Source organism: Salmo salar, chromosome ssa02 (assembly GCF_905237065.1).
Source record: "Salmo salar chromosome ssa02, Ssal_v3.1, whole genome shotgun sequence".
Classification (NCBI taxonomy): domain Eukaryota; kingdom Metazoa; phylum Chordata; class Actinopteri; order Salmoniformes; family Salmonidae; genus Salmo; species Salmo salar.
In genome coordinates, this window is record NC_059443.1 from 21,583,508 (window position 1) to 21,606,226 (window position 22,719).

General features: G+C 44.2%; 2 protein-coding genes across 3 annotated transcripts; one reads left to right on the forward strand and one right to left on the reverse strand.

Moving 5' to 3' along the window:
* Positions 1-1,037: 1,037 nt before the first annotated feature.
* On the reverse strand, positions 1,038-14,167 carry LOC106576857 (ras-interacting protein 1). Its single transcript, XM_014154341.2, is given in 17 exon segments — positions 1,038-1,890; positions 3,970-4,111; positions 4,562-4,725; positions 5,133-5,427; positions 5,538-5,650; positions 5,970-6,124; positions 6,831-6,871; positions 7,237-7,398; positions 7,628-7,926; positions 8,267-8,471; positions 8,876-9,049; positions 9,165-9,409; positions 9,531-9,587; positions 9,590-9,790; positions 10,191-10,636; positions 12,697-12,827; positions 13,811-14,167. Coding segments are annotated over 16 exon segments (3,009 nt in total). The 5' UTR covers positions 13,811-14,167; the 3' UTR covers positions 1,038-1,711.
* A 1,969-nt stretch (positions 14,168-16,136) lies between these two features.
* LOC106576860 (cytochrome c oxidase subunit 6B1) lies at positions 16,137-21,242 on the forward strand. 2 transcript variants are annotated; one of them, XM_014154356.2, is made up of 4 exons: positions 16,137-16,341; positions 19,132-19,269; positions 20,239-20,339; positions 21,030-21,242. In XM_014154356.2, the coding sequence occupies exons 2-4, from the start codon at positions 19,164-19,166 to the stop codon at positions 21,081-21,083; spliced, it is 261 nt and encodes an 86-aa protein (XP_014009831.2). In that variant the 5' UTR covers positions 16,137-16,341; positions 19,132-19,163; the 3' UTR covers positions 21,084-21,242. The 2 variants fall into 2 exon arrangements, with proteins under 2 accessions (XP_014009831.2, XP_014009841.2); XM_014154366.2 differs by lacking the exon at positions 16,137-16,341 and adding an exon at positions 17,677-17,816.
* The last annotated feature ends 1,477 nt before the right edge of the window (positions 21,243-22,719 follow it).

The window sequence follows — 22,719 nt, forward strand, 5'->3', positions numbered from 1 at the left end:
ACAGTGACAGGACCCCAGTTAGAATTGGAGACAGTGACGATGATGTAAGTCCTTTCTCTCACGGGACTGTTTTCGGGCTTTTTACCATAAAAGCGTTGAGCCAAAGTTGTTGACCGGAAGAAAGTAAGAGGTTTGGCTACCAGCCAAAGCATTATAGGAAAAATCACGCACAACTTCTTGAGATTTACGCTAAATACCACTTCATTAAGTCGTGGGAATTTGAGGATGCTCCAAAACTGAAGAAGAAAGATAAATTGACAGACTACTTTTTCCACTCTCACTAGGCTATTATGGGGAAGTAGGCTACTTTGTTTATTTAGAAATTCGGCATGAGTCTACCGAGTGACAACAAATAGTTAGGTTACTTACAGTAACATGGTTTATGAGACGCTCGCAGGCCGTCACACAAACAGATGTTACTCACACCACACGGTCTGACATCACTCGTCTGCTGCCCGTCCACGAAAACCGAGCACTAATTTCACTTAAACGAGCTACTGGCCATTTTATGAGACCAACTATCGGATATGGCGCATTAATGAAATAAAGGAACAAACTGATTAGACTGTTCAGCGTGTGTCATCACCGCACAGAAAGGAAATTAAAAATCTTACCCACTGCATTGGAGTCATTCTCTCTGACCCCTCAGACAGTTCACCTTGGCACAGCCAGGCATCATCGAGTGTGGTCGTCATCTGCTTCCTAAGCCATGGAAGCACCATCGTGCGTATGTTATGTCTATGTTGGAATAACCTATTAATCACACAGGAAATATGATATTTCGGAAATCGGATTGATTGACAGGGACCCCCGCTAATTCCCTAGTCTAGTAACTGTTGAGTCATCATTCTAGGGGTTGACTGAGTGCTGCGTCGCCATCTTGTGGTCCTTTCATTCTGGCACCCCGGCTACAAAATGAGTCGGGACATTCACCTTTCCAGACCCTGTCTGGCTGTTGAGTAGTTTGGTACAATCAAAGTAAAAAAAACAAACAAGGACAGAACAGCCATAACAAAGGAAACACTATGGACAGGTCATAGGGTACCAACATTTTATTTATAATATGAGGACAGTCAGTTAGAAAATAAAATACACATGGTAAAACAGTTTCCTTCATAGTGTTAGTGTTTACTTTGGTATACAATCTAATGTTCTGTGACAATACACATTTACTATATTCTTTATATGAGAATATATGTGAGCATCCATCCATCCAGTATAAAGCTGACCTACAGGGATATCTTTTACATAATAACATAGTCATACCATAATTTATGCATCATTTTGCAGGACTTTTCTTTTTCAGGCAACCACTGCATTCAGGCAATGAGTTACAAAATAAAGTGTTTAGAGAACAGTAAAATAACAGTTGTATTGTCTTACAGTTAGATAACTATTACATTGTGTTATGACTTTATTTTGACAGTTGCCATTCCTCACACCAGTTGCCATTCCTCACACCAGTTGCCATTCCTCACACCAGTTGCCATTCCTCACACCAGTTGCCATTCCTATCCATTGCATCTGCCTTACAACAGAGGGTTCAATATAGTGTTAATATCAAAGTTGCCCGAGATGGATGAGGCTGCCCCTAGATGCTGAACATGGATCAGTTTTGTGTCTTTCTCCCTTCATGGTTAAGGCGGATGGTGAACTGATCCTAGAACTGTGCCTAAGGGTAGCTTCTACCCAGAGATTAACTTTCCAGCACTCACAGCCTGGTCCTCTGATTGGCTGGCAGCTCATCCTGGTCGAGTCCCCACAGGAAGTTGCGCAGGCGTGTCACTTCCTTTTGTAGCTCGGGGCTGGGGATTGGCTGGGAGAGGTCCAGCTGAGGTGTCTCATTTGGCAGGATAAGAGGGGGGTGGTCCAGGAAACTTTCGAAGATGTCTTGGACAGAAAAGCATGAATAGATATTTAGTGGTCTGAGATTCTTAGGAAGAAATCATACCCCTTCTATACATGTGTACTTACAATGTTCGGAATGTCTAAGGGCTGAATCCTGACTTGAGATCACAAACATTTTGTAATTGACATAAATGCATAATTTACATGAACATTCTACTTATCGCAAGTTTGCAGTTGTATCTAATGTTGTGTTCATAACCAAGTTGGAAGTTGTGAAGTCGTAAATACCAGTTAGATGCATTCACATGCTTTAAACTCATTGAGAAACGCCGATTGGCTAATGGCCAACAAGCTTCATCAACCAAATCAAATCATATTTTAGTCACATGTGCCGAATACAACAGGTGTAGACCTTACAGTGAAATGCTTACTTACGAGCCCCTAACCAACAGTGCAGTTTCAAAAAATATGGATAAGAATAAGAGATAAAAGTAACAAGTAATTAAAGAGCAGCAGAATAAGTTTAACAATATATACAGGCGGTACAGAGTCAATGTGCGGGGGCACCGGTTAGTTGAGGTAGTATGTACATGTAGGTAGAGTTATTAAAGTGACTATGCATAGATGACAACAGAGTGGCAGTGGTGTGGAGAGGGGGGGGCAATGCAAATAGTCTGGGTAGCCATTTGATTAGATGTTCAGGAGTCTTATGGCTTGAGGGTAGAAGCTGTTTAGAAGCGTCTTGGACCTAGACTTGGCGCTCCGGTACCGCTTGCTGTGTGGTAGCAGAGAGAACAGTCTATGACTAGGGTGGCTGGAGTCTGACAATTTTTAGGGCCTTCCTCTGACACTGCCTGGTATAGAGGTCCTGGATGGCAGGAAGCTTGGCCCCATTGACGTACTGGGCCATTCACACTACCCTCTGTAGTGCCTTGCGGTTTGAGGCCGAGCAGTTGTCATATCAGGCAGTGATGCAACCAGTCAGGATGCTCTCGATGGTGCAGCTGTAGAACCTTTTGAGGATCCCATGCCAAATCTTTTCAGTCTCCTGAGGGGGAATAGGTTTTGTCGTGCCCTCTTCACAACTGTCTTGGTGTGCTTGGATCATGTTAGTTTGTTGGTGATGTGGACACCAAGGAACTTGAAGCGCTCAACCTGCTCCACTGCAGCACCGTCGATGAGAATGGGGGCGTGCTCGGTCCTCTTTTTCCTGTAGTCCCCAATCATCTCATTTGTCTTGATCACATTGAGGGAGAGGTTGCTGTCCTGGCACCACACGGCCAGGTCTCTGACCTCTTCCCTATAGGCTATCTCATTGTTGTCGGTGATCAGGCCTACCACTGTTGTGTCATCAGCAAATTTAATGATGGTGTTGGAGTTGTGCCTGGCCGAGCAGTCATGAGTGAACAGGGAGTACAGGAGGGGGCTGAGCACGCACCCCTGAGGGGCCCCTGTGTTGAGGATCAGCGTGGCGGATGTGTTGTTACCTACCCTTACCACCTGGGGGCGGCCCGTCCGGAAGTCCAGGATCCAGTTGCAGAGGGAGGGGTTCAGTCCCAGGGTCGTTAGCTTGTTGATGAGCTTTGAGGGCACTATGGTGTTGAACGCTGAGCTGTAGTCAATGAATAGCATTCTCACATAGGTGTTCCTTTTGTCCAGGTGGGAAAGGGCAGTGTTGAGTGCAATAGAGACGGCATCATCTGTGGATCTGTTGGGGCGGTATGCAAATTGGAGTGGGTCTAGGGTCTAGCCAAGAGGCTTCTAACCATAATCTAAAAGTAGAGCTATCATGCTTGTAAACAAATTATAGTGTTCAAAAACCATATTAATAGATTGTTATTTATAATACATTTTTTGTTGTTACATTTAACTACCGAAAATGCTGTTATCAAAGTCTATTCCTTAGTAGGTGATGTCAGAGATCAGCATGTGGGAGAAGTCGGAGCTTAGGGATGATAGACGAGTTTCCCACTAGTAATTACTAGTTGGAGGAGTGTTCACATGGATTTTTTTCCCAGTCGTATATGGTAAATACAACCTTCCCACTTGGTTATGAATGCAGCATTAGCTCCTACATAATGACCCTCCAGGACTCCCAACCCCTCCCCTCTCGTGTCTCACCTCCACTGAGCTCCGTCCCAGGGGGAGGGGCCCAGGAGGCCGGTGGGGCTCTGGCCGGTCCCAGCTTGTAATGGGTCAGCAGATGGTGCAGCTGAGTGGGGCTTAGCAAGGCGTGGTCCTCCTGTAGGCTGGCCCAGGATGACTGGCGGGGGAGAGACAAGAGAACAACCAATGAGCAACAAAACAGAGAAGGAGGAAAAGTGGACAATATCAGCAATGTCTACAACTGAGATAGGATGCCAAATCTAAAATCTACCCCTAGCCCCTTGTCACCTCTAGATGACCCCTTATATCTGAAAATAACTAAATGGGTGTGAACAAATTAATGGAAAAACGTGTCTATCTGGCTTCCTAGAGCGGTTATCATACAGTTTATACCTATCTGATCCAATCAGCTTTAGGAGAAGGCATCAGGAAGTGTCTAGAGGTAGGGGCTAGGGGTGGATGTGTGATAAGTCAAATAGGTTTAGAGGAAGAACAACACAACAACAACGAGACCAAAACATGATTCTATATCCAGAATGTTTTGATTTGGGTCATTATCTTGCTAAATCGACTGATTGTTAACTGGCTAAACCAGCATTATTTTTACCTGGATGAGGCGGGTCTTAGGGACGCACAGGAAATTGACTGTGACGGACAGCTTCTTCAGGAACTCAGAGGCGATATCTCCAAGTCCTGCGCCCTGCAGCCAGTCCAGAACCAGGTCCAGGTTTGTACGGATCTGGACCGCTCTAGACCAGGAGAACAGACCATCTGAGAGAGGGAGGGAGAGAGGGTGGAGGGAGACAGAAAGAGAGAGAGAAGAGGAAGAAGAGGCAGAAAGAGAGGGTGTGTGTGTGTGTGTGTGTGTGTGTGTGTGTGTGTGTGTGTGTGTGTGTGTGTGTGTGTGTGTGTGTGTGTGTGTGTGTGTTAGTGCACATCTGAACCAGGGTTGGAAAGTACAAGTTATTTCAGAGCCGCACCCAGATTCTCTGTCTCGCTGTGCTTGGTAGCGCGCATCCCCTTATGACCTCTACACTAAATGGTTCGTGCACAAACAATGGCTTGTGTAGCGTAAAGCAATTTCTGCATGTGTAATGTGGAACCCACTTAGCTCATGACTGCAGCTTCCTCAGACCAACCCCTGACCTTGGGCCCCAGTATGACCCCTGCCCTCTCACCTCTCTCCAGCAGTGTGTTGAGCAGGGAGGTGTTGGTGAAGAAGAAGAGGTAGCCGAAGGTTTGGGAGGTGAGTGGGGGGGAGAGGCAGGCCTCCCGGGACAGCATCAGGGAGCAGCGGTACACCTCCACCAGCCCAGCCACCGTAGGGGGGAGGGAGGACACGTCATCCCCCTCCCCCCCCCCTCCACCACCCTCACCCCCCTCCATCTCCCTCGCCTCATCTCTCTCCTTCTCTTTCTCCAGGCTGGAGAAAGGGTTGTTGTCCAGGAGAGCTGGGAGGAGGGAGTACAGCGTCTGACAGAGAGAGCGACAGAGAGAGAGATTAATTAATGTATAGATCAGGATATAATTATGTACAGTAACTTGATTGTGTCTTGAGTGTGAGGTAACTCAACCTCCCTCACCTTTGTGAGGTGGTACACGCACTGCTGGAAGGTGTGCATTATCACGTCATCAAGCTGCGCCAGGGCCTCGGAGCAGGTGTCCAGGTCAGCTGACAACACCGGGTCACCAGGAGCTGAGGGTAAATATATATGCATTAACTTCTAACTACTTTCATATAACTACTGTTATTGCAGAACAATACAAAATATATTTCACTTCTCAATGATGAAACTAACTCTTGTTTTGACTACTGTGGGGCAAAATGATGATAGCAGGAATGTCACACAGGAAGAGGAAGACACAAAGATAAAACAGCCATGTGACGTCAAAAGGAGAGACAAGGTTAATATTACAAAATGCTTTTATTGTAGAAAGAAGCTTTTTTGGCAGATGATCGATGGTGATCTGCATTGACCAAGAGGAAACGGACACTTATGACACAGGTATCTCACCCTCAAACTCCCAGTCTCTCTCCATAGCCTCAACTTTGACCTGGAAGAAGTTGAGGAGCTCTGTGGCATTGGACATCCAGAACATCAGAGGTCGAAGGTCAGAGGACAGCTTCTGAGCACTGGGCGCACTCAGTTCAACCTCCTGCTCTGTGGAACTGGACAGAACAGAACAGAACAGAACAGAACAGAACACACACAGCGTTATAGAAGTTGTTGTCACTATCTATTCATCTATCTCAAGGAATTACAGCAAGTCCTTGATCTATTTTAATAAGCATGCTTTGACGGGGTTCAGTAACACTTTATTTGCATAGTCCATCTGCAGATGCTCTACAGACTATCAGTAACATTTCAACAAACTGTCTACTAACCCTAACCTAACCTAACCCTCAACTTAACCCTTATCCTAGCTCTTATTCTAAACTTAACCCTAACCGTAACCTTAGCATGCAGTTACTTATCAACAGATAGTTTGTTGATAACATGATCATATGTAGAGCATCTACAGATGGACAATCCAGACTATCCAAATAAAGTGGGACCCAGGGTCCCACTACATCTCATTACATCTGTTAACTGCTATTTGCTTGGGATAACATCTGCTAAATGAACATTAATATTAATAGATATTTGTGTACAGATTAGATTATCAGTATCATATACAGTTTATACTTTGTGTAAACGTCACATATTTTAATCATGAATCCTTGCATAATGCTAAATAGTATCTGCATGTTCATCACATTATTTAGACACACAAGTTGGACAATCACTGCTCTTGATTCCCCCTAATACAGCCCTAAGGGAAGTTCTAAACACAGGAAACAGCTGAAATATGACGTTGAGCAGAAATGATCTTACTTTTGCGTGGGATGCTTATCCCCAAATTCCTTAATGTTATCCTGTAAAAAGAGTTGGAGAGAGAAGAGAGGACATGAGAGGAGAGACACGTCTTGGCTTGGGGGGGGATTAAAAAGTCTGGACAGGCCACCAGGACAATTACAACACAGTTTCCAGAAGGAAGTGACATCAGCTCATCCCCTGTTCTGTTCATCTAAAGTGACAGGCATCTGTCTGTCTGATTGAATCCCTGTTCACAGTCTACAGGGTTTCAGAGAAAGACGTGTCAATCTGGGGCTGGCTTTATAGTCCTTTACAATCCTATTTTATCTGGTGTGTATCTTTCTCTGTCAGTCTTGACTGAGCTACGGCTAGTTAGCGTTATTACAACTGAGATGATCCTAGACAGTCTTTCAAATGAACTCACCCAAACAATCCCTTTGATCTGATTGGCTGCTTTCAGCAGCAACTGAGGCGTGAGGGCGGGATCCAGGTGTTTGGAGGCGTGGTCAATTATGATTGACAGGAGAAAGGCTGGGGCTAAAGGCCCGCCCTCTGAGTCTGGAGAGGAGTTCTTAGAGATTATCTCCTGATGGAGAAAGAGTGAGAAACAGTGGCTTTAATTTATAGTCCTGTTTCAGCTCATATGTACCCGTTATCAACCAAGAAAGTAATATATGTGGTAACAATAGATACTTTAAGTTTCAGGTACCGCCCCCCCCCCACTTATATAACACAGTTCTCTACTCTAATCTGTAGCAGACAGGTAGCAGACACAGTGGTGTAACTAACAGACACAGGGGTCTTTCTTCTGTCACCTGTAGCAGAGCGTCAGTGTGGCGAGGCTGGAACCGCAGCAGAGCCTCAGTGGACCCCAGGTACTGCCTCAACGCTTCCTGTCTGTCCACCAATCCCGAGAGGCAGCAGGTGGAGGGAACGTCGGCTTGCCAAGGCAGCGCCAATGCCAGCGGAGGTGCCGGGGTCATGCGGGGGTCACGATACAGGAAGAGAAAATGACCTCCTATGCCAATCACGTCCCCAGGTTTAAGCACCGCCTCCCGGTAGAGAGCTTCTCCGTTGTGTGTGACAGCTCCTCCTCTGAAGGGACGCATCAGAGCTGGGGGGAGAGAGAAAATAGGTTGATTAACTAGTAACACTATAATTGAAGTTCTGCTCATAAACTGCTTATAAAAAGGTATGACAGTTTTCTAACCATATATAAGGGGGTATCAAGAAGTGTCTAGTGGTAGGATCTCTAGAGGTTGATTGTGGACAGGGAAATACTGTAAAATCAGGTGTCAACGTGTAGTAAGGAATTGTTACTTCTTTGGATAGATGTAAGCACATATGGAAAAGGCTCCCTATTTTGCAGGCACTTTTCTGTTTGTTCAGGTCTGCAAACATCACAGGGGTAGGGCCAGGATTTAGGACTAGGGTTGTTTGTGGACCAGACCTACCTTGCCCAGAGGGAGCGTCGGGTACGGCTGAATCTCTCCTGACCAACAGGTGCCTGGCCAGCATGTCTGGAGCAGAGAGGAACGTTTCCACCTTCAGAGGCCTCTTCCCCTTCCTCTCCCTTTCTCTGTCCTTCTCTCTCTCCCTCATTGTTGGCTTCCGCCCAAAAACGTGTGTGTGCCCTGCCATGATGTACAAAACAAAGTCCTGTAGAAAACACAGAAAACACACACAGAGGAGAACGGAAGAAGAAAATAAGAAAGAAAGAGAGAAGGGAGTCTGTTATCATCCGAAGGCCATGGTTATGATAAGGGGACATCTTGGAGATCTTAAGTTGTGCGGAGGTCAGGAGATAAGGTATGAAGTGTGTCACAGTTTGCTACAATGAAGACCTGTGTGAGGTCATTGTGAGAGATGGAGTGATGTACACAGTGGGGTTTTGTGTGTCTCCAAAGGTATTGTGTTGCTGTGAGTCTGTTTTGTGCTCAGGGTTGAATGGGAGAGGCTGGGGAAGTTGAAAACAGTGATGGTATGTGGCGATTAGGGGAATGCAGGTATGATGTCATGTTCAGGGTGTGTGTGTGTGATCATCTGGGAGGCGCAGGTCTAACCTTGCTCTGGTCGTAGCCCTGCAGCAACAGGAAGTAGGGTCGGTCCATGGGCGGGAGGATCAGGCTCTGTGACATCACTTCCAGGTCGCAGGCTGAGTAGTCTTTCTCCTCCTCCACTGCTTTGTCTGCTTTGTTCCTCCGCTCCACCTCGTCTCTGACCTTTGACCTCATCATCTAAGACAGAGGGAGGAGTCTTTATGGTCAGACTGCTGCACTGCTGAGATTAGGTGGGGTTGACCTGTTGCTATCATGTTGCAATATGTGTTGAAACACATCCCCTCATCCTCACCTCTCCGTGCTCCAATGGAGCTATCATGCTCACAATGTTCTTCCTGTCCTGGAGTCCTGCACTGTTGTTAGGGTGGTTTCCGGAGCGACGGGGGTCATTGCCAACGTGGTTTCCTTGGCGACGCCTCAGGCTGAGGTTCATGTCGCTGATGCTCCTCCTGAGTTCCGAGTTCCGTCCTCGATGACCTCGCTCGCCCTCCTCAGCCCCGCCCCCCGACTGTATGCGGCTCCTCCTCCAACGTACACCTGTTACCACGACAACCAGACATATCATTAAAAACAAAGAAACTACACTTTTCACTGGATGACTGTAGGAAATCCCAGATGCAAGAGCTGGTCATCAAGAGACACTATATTGTCCTTTTACCTGTGTGGTTCTCTCCTTCCCTCTCTCGCTCCTTCTCTTTCTCCTTCTCCTCTTTTTGTAGTCATCCCGTCTCTGGATCTCAAAGCGGCGTTCAAACCCATCCTTGGGCCGCCACATGTCCACCAATAGCAGCGGGCATTCCCATTCAGCCACACCCCTACGACACTCTGTCTCCCATTGGACGGCTCCATCCGGTTGCTGGATGGGCTTTCCAATGACATCACACAACAGGAAGTCTTCCGGGCTGTGTTTCTGCAGGGCTAGGAGGAGGCAGGGCGACCAGGCTAATAATTTTTCCTATGAATATGACTTGCATAAAATGGACATTATTGCTCAATTGAAGTGTTCACAGCTGTGGTTTATTTACTGGAACAATTCTGGCTAGATGCCTGACTTCATGGTGCAATGAAATGTGTCAACAAGGAATATGAATACCAGTAAGCCACTGGCCCTTTCTCTGCAGTTACCGTCATTTTCTGTCCTTTTGCCATGACAGGCATAGGCTACATACTGAAAGTCCCAAAGCATTTGGCTATAATAGTTATTGTGTGGTAATCATACAATAATCTAATCCCATGTTTATCTGTACTTTCACCCCTCTCTTGCATGAATCCCTGTACTGTACTCGGTATGTACTCTCTCTCTCTTTCTGCCTCTTACCTGCATTGTCCGTCTCCTCCCTCTCTCTCTCCGTATAGCGGGTGATGACCTGGGCGATGAGCTGTTTGGCAGTAGAGTGGGCGGTGGCCAGCAAGGAGCGGTAGTTAGCCCCACTAGACAGAGCATCCCCATAGATCTTGATGAGGCCTGGGGCTGTGGAGGAGGCAGGGGGCAGGTAGTGGTGGGAGGAAGGGGCAGCAGAGTGGGCCCACACCTCCCTCTCCTTCTCCCCTATGGCCTTGTCTCGGTCACTGTTGGAGCGCCCCCTCAGGAAGAGGTGGGAAAGACGCTTGGTGCGGGACTGGGGTCCGGCGGGACGGGGCCGGAGGAAGGCCGGAGAGGGAGAGGGGGATGGGGGAGCGAGGGAGGGGGTGGAGATGGAGAGGGAAGAGGAAGGGGCAGAGGGGGTCTCGTGGAGGGACGCTGCGTCAGAGCTGGTGGTGGACCTAGTGAGAGAGAAGGAGAGGAGGGGGAAGGAAAGAGAGAGAGGAGGAGTAGGGGATGTCAGCTGGGAGTTATGGCTGATAGAGCTGAACATAGACAATATTAACTGCTAGAAAATGGTCACAGGATTCAAGGAACACTGCATGACATGTGACACATGACCATACAATCAAATCAGTCCATAACGAGCTGTTGTCTTGGTTCATTTATTGTATGCAAAAACATGTCAGACATTTAACTTGACTGTGGCTGGAGATATAGTGAGGAGGACTGAAGGATAAACAAACTGAATACAGAACAAACTGAAAAAACAGCGAGTCAGCAGACCGAAAAGACCAACGGAGTTAAGAGACCTGGGATGATGTGTGATAAGTTGATTAGTTGAGTCAGATGTGTTAGGGCTGAACTAGAACAAAATCGTTGAGAATCAACATTGGACTAAGTGACATTGAGGTTCTGTACATACAGTTGAAGTCGGAAGATTACATACACTTAGGTTGGAGTCATTTAAACTCGTTCTTCAACCACTCCACAAATTTCTTGTTAACAAACTATAGTTTTGGCAAGTCGGTTAGGACATCTACTTTGTGCATGACACAAGTAATTTTTCCAACAATTGTTTACAGACAGATTATTTCACTTATAATTCACTGTATGGCAATTCCAGTGGGTCAGAAGTTGACTGTGCCTTTAAACAGCTTGGAAAATTCCAGAAAATGTCATCATGGCTTTAGAAGCTTCTGATAGGCTAATTGACATCATTTGAGTCAATTGGAGGTGTACCTGTGGATGTATTTCAAGGCCTACCTTCAAACTGAGTGCCTTTTTGCTTGACATCATGAGAAAATCAAAAGAAATCAGCCAAGCCCTCTGAAAAAACGTTGTAGACCTCCACAAGTCTGGTCATCCTTGGGAGCAATTTCCAAACGCCTGAAGGCACCACATTCATCTATACAAACAATAGTAAACAAGTATAAACACCATGGGACCACGCAGCCATCATACCACTCAGGAAGGTGACACGTCTCCTAGAGATGGACGTACTTTGGTGCAAAAAGGACCTTGTGAAGATGCTGGAGGAAACAGGTACAAAAGTATCTATATCCACAGTAAAATGAGTGCTATATAGACATAACCTGAAAGACCACTCAGCAAGGAAGAAGCCACTTCTCCAAAACCACCATAAAAAAGCCAGAATATGGTTTGGAACTGCACATGGGGACAAAGATCGTACTTTTTGGAGAAATGTCCTCTGGTCTGATGAAACAAAAATAGAACTGTTTGGCCATAATGACCATCGTTATGTTTGGAGGAAAAATGGGGAGGCTTGCAAGCCGAAGAACACCATCCCAACCGTGAAGCATGGGGGTGGCAGCATCATGTTGTGGGGGTGCTCTGCTGCAAGAGGGACTGTTGCACTTCACAAAATAGATGGCATCATGAGGGAGGTAAATTATGTGGATATATTGAAGCAACATCTCAAGACATCAGTCAGGAAGTTAAAGCTTGGTCGCAAATGGGTCTTCCAAATAGACAATGACCCCAAGCATACTTGCAAAATGGCTTAAGGACAACAAAGTCAAGGTATTGGAGTGGCCATCACAAAGCCCTGACCTCAATCTTGTCAAAAATTTGTGGGCAGAACTGAAAAAGCGTGTGCGAGCAAGGAGGCCTACAAACCTGACTCAGTTACACCAGCTCTGTCAGGAGGAATGGGCCAAAATGCACTCAACTTATTGTGTAAGCTTGTGGAAGGCTACCCGAAATGTTTGACCCAAGTTAAACAATTTAAAGGCAATGCTACCAAATACTAATTGAGTGTATGTAAACTTCTGACCCACTGGGAATGTGATGAAAGAAATACAAGCTGAAATAAATAATTCTCTCTACTATTATTCTGACATTTCACATTCTTAAAATAAAGTGGTGATCCTAACTGACCTAAGACAGGGAATTTTTACTAGGATTAAATGTCAGGAATTGTGAAAAACTGAGTTTAAATGTATTTGGCTAAGGAGTATGTAAACTTCCGACTTCAACTGTAGGTAGCAGAGAGACTGACTTGACAGAGGCAGCGCTGGGCCAGCGGCCCCCCAGCTTGGCAAAATGTTTCCTGGGAGAGTTGATCCACAGACCCACAGGGAAATGGAGCTTCCTGAAGCGAGGACTGTCAGTCCCCTCCATCTGATCCATCTGAGAACCAAAAGAGAGAGCGAGAGAGAAAGGTATTGTGTAATGTGAGAACTCAAAGAACATAGATCAAATGGTCATAATCTTTGAGTTAATTAATTAAGATGTGTGTGGACTATACTGCTTTACATTCTATTCATGTGGGCCTGAAACAGGCCCTTGATTTATTTGGACATAAATCAAAGGTTGAATTATCAGGGGGAGGAAGACTGACATTTTCCTCCAAACAACCCAACTGGGGGTATGTAATCCTAAACTTATCAAATAATGATATCATCATGAATAGTTTGAGATCCTCCGGATCCTTGTAGAATTGTTCATTGCTACACACCAAAGCAATTTGGCTGTGGAAGTGATTGTTTCCCCCCATTGTTAAAAAAATATATTAAAAAAATTAAATGGTAGATAGGTTACACTTGGCTCAAATCATCTCAAATTCTTACGTTACAGCACTGTAAATGACATCTTTGTCACAAAGGTACTCTAAATTGAATGTGTGTCATTCCTCCTTATCCAAACAGAAAGTGTGTTGTACAGGCCTCAGATCCAGCTGTCATGTTGAAAGGGAAATCCCCACTCTTAAGGTCACTACATGTCTGTACCTCAGCCTAAGGTCAGTCTGAAGTTTTCACTCGTAACGGTGGAATGTAGAGTTTGGGGAGGGAAAACTGATACTAGATCTGTGCTTAGGGGCAGCTTCTATCCTTCTAAAATGATATGTGTCAAACTGAAAAATGAAAGTAGAGCGGTTCAAATTTGAACCCAACTAATCTATTTTCATTTTTTATTCTACTTTTTATAATGCAATGTGGCAAAAGAAACAGCAAGAACATATCAGCAACATTTTACGCTGGAAAAGGATCAATATTGTGACCTCTAGCTTATCATGGATGACAGCTCAAATGTTAAAAAATCTAATGGAAAAGTAACGAACCAATGCAACACAATATGCCCTCTACAATAAAAGCGAATTTGAAAGTACTTACCGAGAACGACTGCAGTTCCCTCTTCGTATAAGTGTTTTATTAGTCCTTCTCAACAGAAAAAAACGAAATGGTTAAAAACAACTCAGTATTTTCCTTTTTCCCCAAGACAAAAACTCCATTTTCGAAACGTCTATCTGCGCCACAGGTATCTCTCTTTCTCTTGAACACGTTCTCTTCATCAATATAGTCTCTCTCTTTAAAATCAGAACATATTTTTCTCCACTTTCTCTCTTTTTCTTTGTGTTTTCTGTCTGTCTTCTAGGTAATGGTGGTAACGGCTCCTTCTCTCTCTTTCTCTGCCTCTGTGGGTCTATAGATAGAGAAACAGGCCCATTGTTCTAAGTGACAGAATTTCCTTCCTTCAAGCTGGACAACACCTATATCCTGAGAGAGAGAGAGAGAGAGAGAGAGAGAGAGAGAGAGAGAGAGAGAGAGAGAGAGAGAGAGAGAGAGAGGAAATTGGGAGATTATTTTGTGATGCACACACTTGCTGGCCCCTCGTACCCTCCCTGGACATACTGTATATACTGTACATACACACTATAAAGAGATAAGACTAGGAATAGAGGAGGGGTTAATCCAGCATTCCCCTGTCTCCCCCAAGCACACATGCACACTTGTGGACACCGGTCGGATTCCGTTAGACCATTGTCTCTGGCATTAGGGTGCTTCAGAGCGCTGGGGTTGGGTACGGAGAAGATTGGGTGGAGGAGGGGGAGGGGGTTGGGGGCAGTGAGAATCTGTGATTAATTTGGACAACTAATTACTTTAACACAGCCACTGAGAGAAAAGAGGTTTATGCTCCCAGCTTAAAAATGATAGCAGTCAGTCAGAACGTATACCCTTTGTCTAGTTGTCCACAGGAATGTTGCTTTTGAAGTGTAGTCCAGAGTTCAGATCTTTGATTGCCCAAGAAATTGCATTGTAGTGCATCAAGAAACAGGCCTATAATGTTTTCTAGAAAGGACATAATTTGAGCAGCAGGTTTTTGCTGAAAAGAGGAAGAAGGAAACAGTGAGACAGGAAGTCAGAGAAAGAGGGACACCTGTGACCTCTGACCTTGTCTACAACAGGAAGATGATGACAGGAAAAGAGAGGACAGGCAGGGAGCAAGGGGGAGCAAGAAAAGGAGAAAGAGAAAGTTACATTGGATTCATCATAATATCTGAACCAGTTGGCTAAGGCTACATACATCCCTTCCACTATAATAACATATAGTGGAAGGGATGTATGTAGACATCCATTCTTACAATGTGTTAATAAATGTACAATAAAGATTGAAACTATGCAACTGAAATTATAGGCTATTACAGGTACTACCAAAACAAACAAAAACTAGACGCTTCCTTTCGAAATGAGACAGTGTGCCAAACCACACAGTGTACTTCCACTGAGTAGGTAGTGAGCTCGTCCAGACACCCTGAGTGAGGTCTTTGGTTTGGAGAGGTGCTCACAGACAGGGATGGACGGGTGACAGCAGCCTGTGAACACTCCTTTGCGTCATGGAGTTTCTTTGTTATGTTTGCTTTTGACGCACGGGTGACAGCTCATCCCCTTTTCCAGGTAGGCAACTCTGTTGGTTTTCGTTGGAATAACTGTCAACTAAAAGAATGACACTTTAAACTTGGCACAGTTCAGGTGTGGGCCTACATAGTATTCTTTTCCTTGTTCTCCTCTCTCTTTTCTTTGGGAACAGAGAAGAGTTAGAAGCCATTTATCTTTACTATTGTTAGACATACTGACACAGTTGCGGGGGATCTTTTTTTAGCCTGGGCAAAGCTTTATCACAATGTCCATTTTGGCCTGCTACTGTGGGCCCTGTATTTTTTTAACAAAACAAACAAGTTCTTCTCACAGCCTACAATGCTTACAAATGTGTGAGCAACTTTTATGAGCAAGACAACGCTGCTGGAGGACAGAGATTTGCAGAGGTTTCTAGATGTTGAAAGGCAGGGGTAAAAATAGATGACTCACAGCATTGGCCATCCTGTTGATTTGGGACAGACGTCAGGCTGTTGATTTGGGACAGGACGTCATCCTGTTGATTTGGGACAGGATATCATGCTGTTGAGTTTGGACAGGAGGTCATGCTATTGATTTGGGACGGAATATCATCCTGTTGATTTGAGGCAGGAGATCAGGCTTTTGATTTGGGACTGGATCAGGTGTTTTTGTCTGGGGCTACAGCAGAAAATGTGCTGTTGGGGGTAATGGGAGACTGGCGTTGGGAAACACTGTACTAGGCTATCACTGACATGTTTGACATGATCTTCTTAGTGTAAATAAATTATGCTAAATTCAGTGATTACACTTCATATGGCTTAAAAATCCCAAAGTGATTACCATAATTTGTGTTTCTAATCATTGTTTATAGACAATAGAGAAAAGAATTATGCATAAAAACCTGGGAAACTATGACTTTATTCTCATTCCCATACCATGGTGATTACACTTGCTAGTCCACTCACAACATCCCAGCATACACTGCGTTACGGTCTTCCGGTGAGAGAGGACACAAGAAACAGTCCAAGGTAGGTCGTGGAAAACTGCCGGAAAATCATAAGAATTTGTCTCTTTCAATTAATATACTGATGGTCGGTATTGTTTTGTTTGTGTGGAAGTATTTCAATTCTTTGGAAATAACGTGTGCCGTGCCACTGTTTTGATATACAGCCGGCTAGCTAGCTGAGTTTAAGCTAATGTAGCTAGCCAGCAAGCAAGCCAACAAATACATTTGAAGCTATGTCAACTATGCTAGCAAGCTATGCTACATTAGTTCATTCGATGTGGTTAGTGAGCTGTAATTTCTAAACTTTCTAGCTAGTCAGAAATCTCCATTAAATTATTTTACTTATTTGTTAACGTTAATTACCAGAAAATAAGGATTGATAAGTCACCTTCCATGACTGAAATCAAGCTAGCTAAGGTTACAACTTCGGCGATGTCGTTTACAAAATAGCCTCCAACACTCCACTCAGCAAATTGGATGTAGTCTATCACAGTGCCATCCGTTTTGTCACCAAAACCCATATACGACCCACCCTCGCTACATACAGTTGTAGTCGGAAGTTTACATACACCGTAGCCAAATACATTTAACCTCAGTTTTTCACAATTCCTGACATTTAATTCTAGTAAAAATTCAGTCAGGTTTGTACGCCTCCTTGCTCACACGCTTTTTTAGTTCTACCCACAAATTTGACAGGATAGAGGTCAGGGCTTTGATGGCCACTCCAATACCTTGCCTTTGTTGTCCTTAGCCATTTTGCCACAACTTTGGCAGTATGCTTGGGGTCATTGTCCATTTGGAAGACCCATTTGCAACCAGGCTTTAACTTCCTGACTTGAGATGTTGCTTTAATATATCCACATAATTTTCCTGCCCCATGATGCCATCTATTTTGTGAAGTGCACCAGTCCCTCCTGCAGCAAAGCACCCCCACAACATGGTGGTGCTTGCAAGCCTCCCCATTTTTCCTCCAAACATAACGATGGTCATTATGGCCAAACAGTTCTATTTTTGTTTCATCAGACCAGAGGACAAAAAGTACAATCTTTGTCCCCATGTGCAGTTGCAAACCGTAGTCTGGCTTTTTTATGGCAGTTTTGGAGAAGTGACTTCTTCCTTGATGAGCAGCCTTTGAGGTTATGTCGATATTGGACTCGTTTTACTATGGATATAGATACTTTTGTACTTGTTTCCTCCAGCATCTTCACAAGGTCCTTTGCTGTTGTTCTGGGATTGATTTGCACTTTTCGCCCCAAAGTACGTTCATCTTTAGTAGACAGAACGCTCCTTTCTGAGCGGTATGACGGCTGCGTGGTCCCATGGTGTTTATACTTGTGTACTATTGTTTGTACAGATGAACGTGGTACCTTCAGGTGTTTGGCAATTGCTCCCAAGGATGAACCAGACTTGTGGAGGTCTACAATTCTGTTTCTGAGGTCTTGGCTGATTTATTTTGATTTTCCCATGATGTCAAGCAAAGAGGCACTGAGTTTGAAGGTAGGCCTTGAAATACATCCACAGGTACACCTCCAATTGACTCAAATTATGTCAATTAGCCTATCAGAAGCTTCTAAAGCCATGATACAATTTTCTGGAATTTTCCATGCTGTTTAAAGGCACAGTCAACTTAGTGTATCTAAACTTCTGACCCACTGGAATTGTGATACAGTGAAATAATCTGTAAACAATTGTTGGAAAAATTACTTGTCATGCAGAAAGTAGATGTCCTAACCGACTTGCCAAAACTATAGTTTGTTAACAAGACATTTGTGGAGTGGTTGAAAAACGAGTTTTAATGACTCCAACCTAAGTGTATGTAAACTTCCGACTTCAACTATATTCGTTGCCAAACCCACTGGCTCCAGGTCATCTATAAGTCTTTGCTAGGTAAAGCCCCGCCTTATCTCAGCTCACTGGTCACCATAGCAACACCCACCCGTAGCATGCTCTCCAGCAGGTATATTTCACCTGTCATCCCCAAAGCCAATTCCTCCTTTGCCCGCCTTTCCTTCCAGTTTTCCGCTGCCATTGACTGGAACGAATTGCAAAAATCACTGAAGCTGGAGTCTTCTATCTCCCTCTCTAACTTTAAGCATTAGCTGTCAGAGCAGCTTACCGATCACTGTACCTGTACACAGCCCATCTGTAAATAGCACACCCAACTACCTCATCCCCATATTGTTCTTCTTTATTTTATTTTATTTGCTCTTTTGCACCCCGGTGTGTCTACTTGCACACAATCATCTGCACATCTATCACTCCAGTGTTAATGCTAAATTGTAATTATTTTGCCAATATGGCCTATTTATTGCCTTACCTCCCTAATCTTACTACATTTGCACACACTGTATATAGATTTTTCTATTGTGTTACTGACTGTACGTTTGTTTATCCCATGTGTAACTCTCTGTTGTTTTTGTTGCATTACTTTGCTTTGTCTTGGCCAGGTTGCAGTTATAAATGAGAACTTGTTCTCAACTGGCCTACCTGGTTAAGTAAAGATGAAATAAATAAAATAAACAAGCTTTCTATCGGTCTGTCTGTCCTAGTTGTGAGTTGTCATTGCACTAGCTATGACCTAGTCAAATAGACAGCTGTACAGGCTTTCATGGATAAGTATTTTGCTAGCTAATAGGCCTATCTGAATTAGTCCATTCCATATTCTATTATCATGACAACAAGATAATTTCCTACTGTGTGTAGTTAGCTTCGGAAGCCCACGCCAGTCAACGAGAGCCGATTTGGAAGGATGGCCTCGTGAGACTAGTGTACAACTCATGTTTAGTTTCATCTCCCTATCGATGTGTTTCAGTGTTGACATAGTGAGACCGCCAGCTAGCCAGCATGTCTGGCGTTATTGAGGAGAAGATAAAGAACTACAGGACGGCTCCCTTCGACGCACGCTTCCCCAACACCAACCAGACCCGCAACTGCTTTCAGAACTATCTGGGTAAGTTAGCTAGCTGATCAACTACTTCTGTATTCTGACCTGACACACATTATATCTCCCTCTCCCCCTCTTTCTCCAGCGCCTGCCAGCAGTCTACTGCTCATTTCTACCTCCCAACTGACACACACACACACACACACACACACACAATGGTGCAAGGACAGGATACTTCTAGCCATCAGGCTCTTCTGCCACCCTGAACACTCTTGGTTCCCTTCCCAGCAATTTTGTTCACAAAGATAAAGATCTGGGTTGGTTAACAAAACAAGGATTGTTATCTGAAGGCCAATTTTAAACTCATTTGCCTGCACTTTGAATCATGCAGTTGATGATTTGCAGTTGATGTGCATTGTAAACGGTGGTATTTGCTCTCGAAGCATTGATGCATGTCCAACTTCTTTGGTTGATAAGAGCCCCATGAGAAGCACCTCAGACAGAGTGATCTAAATCACTATCAGTTCACATTAGACCAGATAGAATGTTGGCTGTCCCTCAGCTATTCACCAAGGTACGCCATCATAAGCCAACTGTCTGTACTGACTGATATGTCCGTTAGGCAAGGGTACTACTTGGGTATGCCAGATCTTTTCGGTCTTCAACACTCATTTAGTAAGGATAGCCTAATGTATCTGTCGGTGTACTTTTTTTCCCCTTTTTTCATTGACATTTTAGTCATTTAGCACACTAACAGTAGTGAGTGCATATATTTTATTTATTTTGTTTCATACTGGTCTCCCGTGGGATTCAAACCCACAACCTTGGCGTTGCACGCGCCCGTGCTCAACCGACTGAGGCACACGGGACCCCACTGTTTAGCACATCAGATAAGGGTTCATTTGTGGTGGCTGTTTGCTATTAGAGTTTTAGGTTCAGAAACGTAACACCAGTGTCAGTAAAAGTTGTAATAACTGTCTTAATGTTTACCACTTCATTCTGTCAATATTAACTCTCTCCTCCCTCTCTTTCTAGACTTCCACAGGTGCAACAAAGCTTTGTCAGACAAGGGCCAGGATGTGGCTCCCTGTGACTGGTACCAGAGGGTCTACAAGAGTATCTGTCCCATGAGCTGGGTACGTATGCTGCCACTGTGGCTCATAGTATGGGGCGGGCACTCCTTTATAAGTTTAAGCAGAGCTATAGAGTGGCAAACTATTCAAACAGAGCCTAAAGGAGTGGGCATACACACAATGCCCCCTAACTGCCTTCCCATGGTTGTGTAGTATTGTCAGCAATGATTGGACCTCCGCTAGAGATGGATGATTAATCACTTTAATCAGCTCACGTTAGAACCTACTTTCACTCACATTAGCAGTGCCTCAACTATTCACAATGTGCCAACAGTCTGAGCACCACATTCCATAGAAGCCTTTAGTAGTTCCGGCATGTCTAAACTCTGCCAACAGTCTGTTCTGACATGTCCACTGAGTGGTACAGTTATGAATGTACCTGTTCTTCTGTGTCTCAAATGTCCTTACCTGAAGTGGTAGTTGGTATACAGTGTGGACCTCTGTTATGTTGCAAGTGTTTATACACTCTGTTATGTTGCAAGTGTTTATACACTCTGTTGTGAGTCCAATAACTGACCATGGTCCCAGTCTGAAGTCGATTCCTACCCCCTACCCTTAGACACTTTTCATAGATCTGAAAGCATGGGATGGGTGTAAAGTGAAGGCAGAATGAAGGCTACAGTAGCTACCGTGTTATAACTGTAAGTTACACTGTTTAACAGTTTAACCTTAAGAGCGCATTTCCTCCTGCAGGTCGCCAAGTGGGACGACCAGATAGAGGCCGGAAGCTTTCCCGGCAAGATCTAAAATGGCTGACCTCAGGACATTCTGTTAGCCACACCTTCAACTTTGACCCCTGTAGCGTGCCTAAGGACATGTGTTGACCTCGTACCACACCATTCTAAATGTTATTAACAGTGTTACTAATGTAACAAACACTTAATAAAAATGCGCACCTGTTTTGAACCTGTCTGGTGGTGGTTCATTTGGTATTTTATTAGGATCCCCATTAGCCGTTGCAGGAGTTAATCTTCCTGGGTCCACACAAAACCTAAAACGTGGCAAAATACATAACACTGATATACAGGAACAGAAACACATTTTAAATAAGAACAATACAACTAAAAAAAGTCCTGTACTGCATATATATACACAGCATATACATACAAGATTTTAGGTCATACGGCAGGGTTCTCCAACTGGTGGGCCGAATCAGGCCCGCAGGTTATTTTATTTGGACCCCCAAGTTATTTAATTTTTTATTGTTGGACATAAAAGACTAAAAACACACCAGCAAATCAGTGATTTAAATTTTGGTAATCCAAAGTATTCCCACACATAATAGAGATATATATGATTGTATATGAACGTAAGCAACGTTTGACTTTTTTATGTGGTCAATTTGCAGTCTACAAATTATTTGTAATTTGGTCCGCGGCTGAATCTAGTTTATGATTCCTGTCATACAGGGTCAGAGGCTGTAAGGTTTTGCCTCACTTTGTTGTTTTTTTAAACTAACTTTGCCGCTTGCCTGAGTGACCCGAGTTGGAAGTGAGTTCCATGCAACCATCGCTCGATACAATACTGTGCATTACCTTGAGTGCGTTCTGGATTTGGGGACCGTGAAGAGACCCCTGGTGGCATGTCTGGTGGGGTAAGTACTGTGTCATCTGTATGTAAGTGAGATACAAACAATTTAGAATTTTCAACAGTATGTTTCTTACAAGAGTGATGTGGTCAATCTCATCTACTTTGAGCCAGGAGAGACACTGAATGTTGAAAATACAACCCATTCTCGCTATTTTGACAGGGTTCTTTTTACTTTGATATACCACTTAATTCAGCTGGACATGTTTGAGTTACAATGATGTTTCTGTGATAGTCGGTCTATTGAAAAGTTGTTGGTCATTAGGAATGCAAATTTTTTTGACTGAGAAATTCCAATCAATCTTATACATTTTATGATTGGGCTCAGTGCACAGCATAGACTGACATTGATTCTGCAGCTTCTAAGTCTTCCATAGCAGCTAATCTCCATATGATGGCTGTAGTCATTACTAGAAATAAATTCAATGCAATGCCCACTTTGTAACACAGGGTGGCAGTGTTGGATCAATTCAATGCATTTCTGCTAAGTAACCAGTTTCTTCATACTGGCAATCTTGAAGAGCTTTCTGATCAGTGAGAATGTCTGCTGATTTTTTTTTTTTGTTGTTGTGCCATATATCATGACCACATCAGTAGGGTGGATATGGAGTGTGTCTGAGTGCACGTAACACACCTCTCTCTCCCCCTCCCTCTGTTGACTATAGCAGGCTTTCATAGCTCCCTGGCATGGCAATGTTATTGGCTTAGCGAGACCACGTGACCAGTGGAGATGTTGGCCGATTGGTTTCCCTGGCAACAGCTCTGAGACCACAGACAGAATGTGACAGAGAGGAGG